Source organism: Macrobrachium nipponense, chromosome 45, assembly GCF_015104395.2.
Source record: "Macrobrachium nipponense isolate FS-2020 chromosome 45, ASM1510439v2, whole genome shotgun sequence".
Lineage (NCBI taxonomy): Eukaryota > Metazoa > Arthropoda > Malacostraca > Decapoda > Palaemonidae > Macrobrachium > Macrobrachium nipponense.
This window is the reverse complement of record NC_061105.1, coordinates 2,714,319-2,716,818: the sequence shown is the minus strand read 5'-3', so window position 1 is coordinate 2,716,818 and position 2,500 is coordinate 2,714,319. Positions and strand designations below refer to the sequence as shown.

The following is a 2,500-nucleotide window of genomic DNA, read 5'->3' as shown; positions in this document are numbered from 1 at the left end:
ATTATTTTTTTTTGTGTAAGAAGTTTGGAAAAATTTTACGCTGAACTTCTGCTTGTTTGATCGTGCACGTCTCATATGAATCACATTTCATATGAGACTAAACATTATATGAGATATACGATGAATATCTGTGACCAATAATAATAAAAATTAAAATCCTTTACCAGGGACTAAATTCTTTCCATCTTTGGGGGGGGGGTTGGGGGGGAATCCCCTAAGGCCGGTAGATAGGCTCCTGAGTTCAATCGTCCCGCTCTCAGACAATTGGGTGTATCCTGTTTTAACAGTGGATTTTATTTACATGTAAACATTTGCATCTATTTGTTCAATATTGACAGCTCTCGTCTCCTTCTCCCCCCTCCCCAGGTGAACACCAACTACCCCCTGGTCAATGGCCACCGCCTGAACTTCACCGTGGCCGAGACCTACGGGCAGGAGGAGATGAGCATCCTGAAAACGGCCAAGCTCTGGATCTCCAACATCTCCGCCTACATCGGCCCCCAGGAGACCTGTGTCCACGAGGCACGCATGGCGGCTGCCTTTAATCTGCCCATGATCTCTTACGTGAGTTTTTTTACTCTTATTTTTTGTCGTTTTTTTCGGATGGGGATGGAACCTATGGCTTTTTTTCTTTTTTGCCGTGTTGTTTGTGTTTTTTCATTTTTTGCCGTGTTGTGAGTTTTTTGCCGTGATTTTTTTTTTTTTTTTTTTTTTTTTGCCGTTTGTGAGTTTTTTTTTGGGGCGGTTTTGATTCTTTTTTTTTTTGGCCGTTTGGAGTTTTTTTTTTGCAGTTTGTGGGTTTTTTTTTTTTTTGACAGTTTGTGGGGTTTGTTTTGCAGTTTGTTTGGGGGTTTTTTACCGTAGGTTTTTTTTTAACCGTTCGTGAGAGTTTATTTGCCTAAAGTTTTTTTTGCCCGCTTGTGAGTTTTTTTGCACGGTTTTGTGAATGCTTTTTTTTTTTTTTTACCGTTAGTGAGTTCATTTTGCCTTTAGTTTTTTATGCCGTTTGTGAGTTTATTTATGCCGTTTGTGAGTTTTTTTTGCCGTTTGTGAGTTTTTTTTTTTTTTTTTTACCGTTTGTGAGTTTTTTTTTGTTGCCGTTTGTGAGTTTTTTTTTTTTTTTTTTTACCGTTTGTGAGTTTTTTTTTTTTTTCTTACCGTTTTGTGAGTTTTTTTTTTACCGTTTGCCGTTTGTGAGTTTTTTTTTTTTGCCGTTTATGATGTGTTTTTTTGGTCGTTTGTGAATTTTGTTGCCGTTTTTTGAGTTTTTTTTTGCCGTATGTGAGTTTTTTTTTCTGTTGCTTTCTGGTTACTGTGTGGCGAACGTGAGTTTTTTATTATTATTATTTTCATTTTTCCTCTCTGACTTTTTTTGTTTGGTGTACGTTAGTTTTTTTTTTTAGCTTGTTTGTGAATTTTGTTATTGCTTTGTCCTTTGATTTGATGACTTTTTGTGTTGGTGTGTGTGTGTGTTACATATGTGAATTTTTTATTAGGTTATTTTCCCCCCTTTTTTACCCCTTTTTATCTTTCTGAAATTGTTTTTTATTTACCGTAGTGAGTTTTTTTTTTTTATTTTTTTTTTATTTTTCCATTTTGATTTTCTGAACTTTTTTCTATTTACCGTAGTGAGTTTTTCATTTTTTTCCCATTTTGATTTCGGAACTTTCTTCTATTTACCGTAGTGAGTTCTCATATTTTTTTTTATTTTTTTTATTTTTTTCCATTTTGCTTTCGAATTTGTTTATTTACCGTAGTGAGTTTATCTATTTATTTATTTTCTGTACTTTTCCATTTTGCTTTCTGAATAATTTTCTTAGCTGGCGTAATCGTAATCGACAAAGACGAAGTAACAATGAGAGAGAGAGAGAGAGAGAGAGAAGAGAGAGAGAGAGAGAGAGAGAGAGAGAGAGAATTCATTTTCACAAGCGGTTATTCTGACCACCAGAACAACGTTTTTGGAAATTCATAATGGACCAGATATAAGTTTCGTTAATGTCAAATTTTTATTATACTTTCTGTCTCCATATCACTGTAGTAATCATTTCTTCAATATTCATACGTCTTTTTTAATTAGACTCTCTCTCTCTCTCCTCTCTCTCTCTCTCTCTCTCTCCTCTTAAATTTCGATTCAGAATATAATCTCTCTCTCTCTCTCTCTCTCTCTCTCTCTCTCTCTCTTCTTGGATTTCGATTCAGAATCTAATCTCTCTCTCTCTCTCTCTCTCTCTCTCTCTCTCTCTCTCTCCTCTTCTTAGATTAGGATTCAGAATCTAATCTCTTTCTCTCTCTCTCTCTCTCTCTCTCTCTCTCTCTCTCTCTCTCTTCTTAGATTTCGATTCAGAATCTAATCTCTCTCTCTCTCTCTCTCTCTCTCTCTCTATCTCTCTCTCTCTTAGATTTCGATCAGAATCTAATCTCTCACTCTCTCTCTCTCTCTCTCTCTACTCTCTCTCTCTCTCTCTTCCTTCAAGCGGCTCCACAGCTGAGCCCTGCGTTT

General features: G+C 35.9%; 1 protein-coding gene across 1 annotated transcript in view; it reads left to right on the top strand.

The window, feature by feature from the left end:
- Window positions 1-2,500, top strand: part of LOC135214058 (receptor-type guanylate cyclase Gyc76C-like) — a 98,646-nt gene that overhangs the window by 20,834 nt on the left and 75,312 nt on the right. Inside the window, exon 2 of the mRNA XM_064248171.1 lies at window positions 367-564. Coding sequence (XP_064104241.1) covers window positions 367-564 — 198 coding nt within the window. The remainder of the gene's footprint in view (window positions 1-366; window positions 565-2,500) is intronic.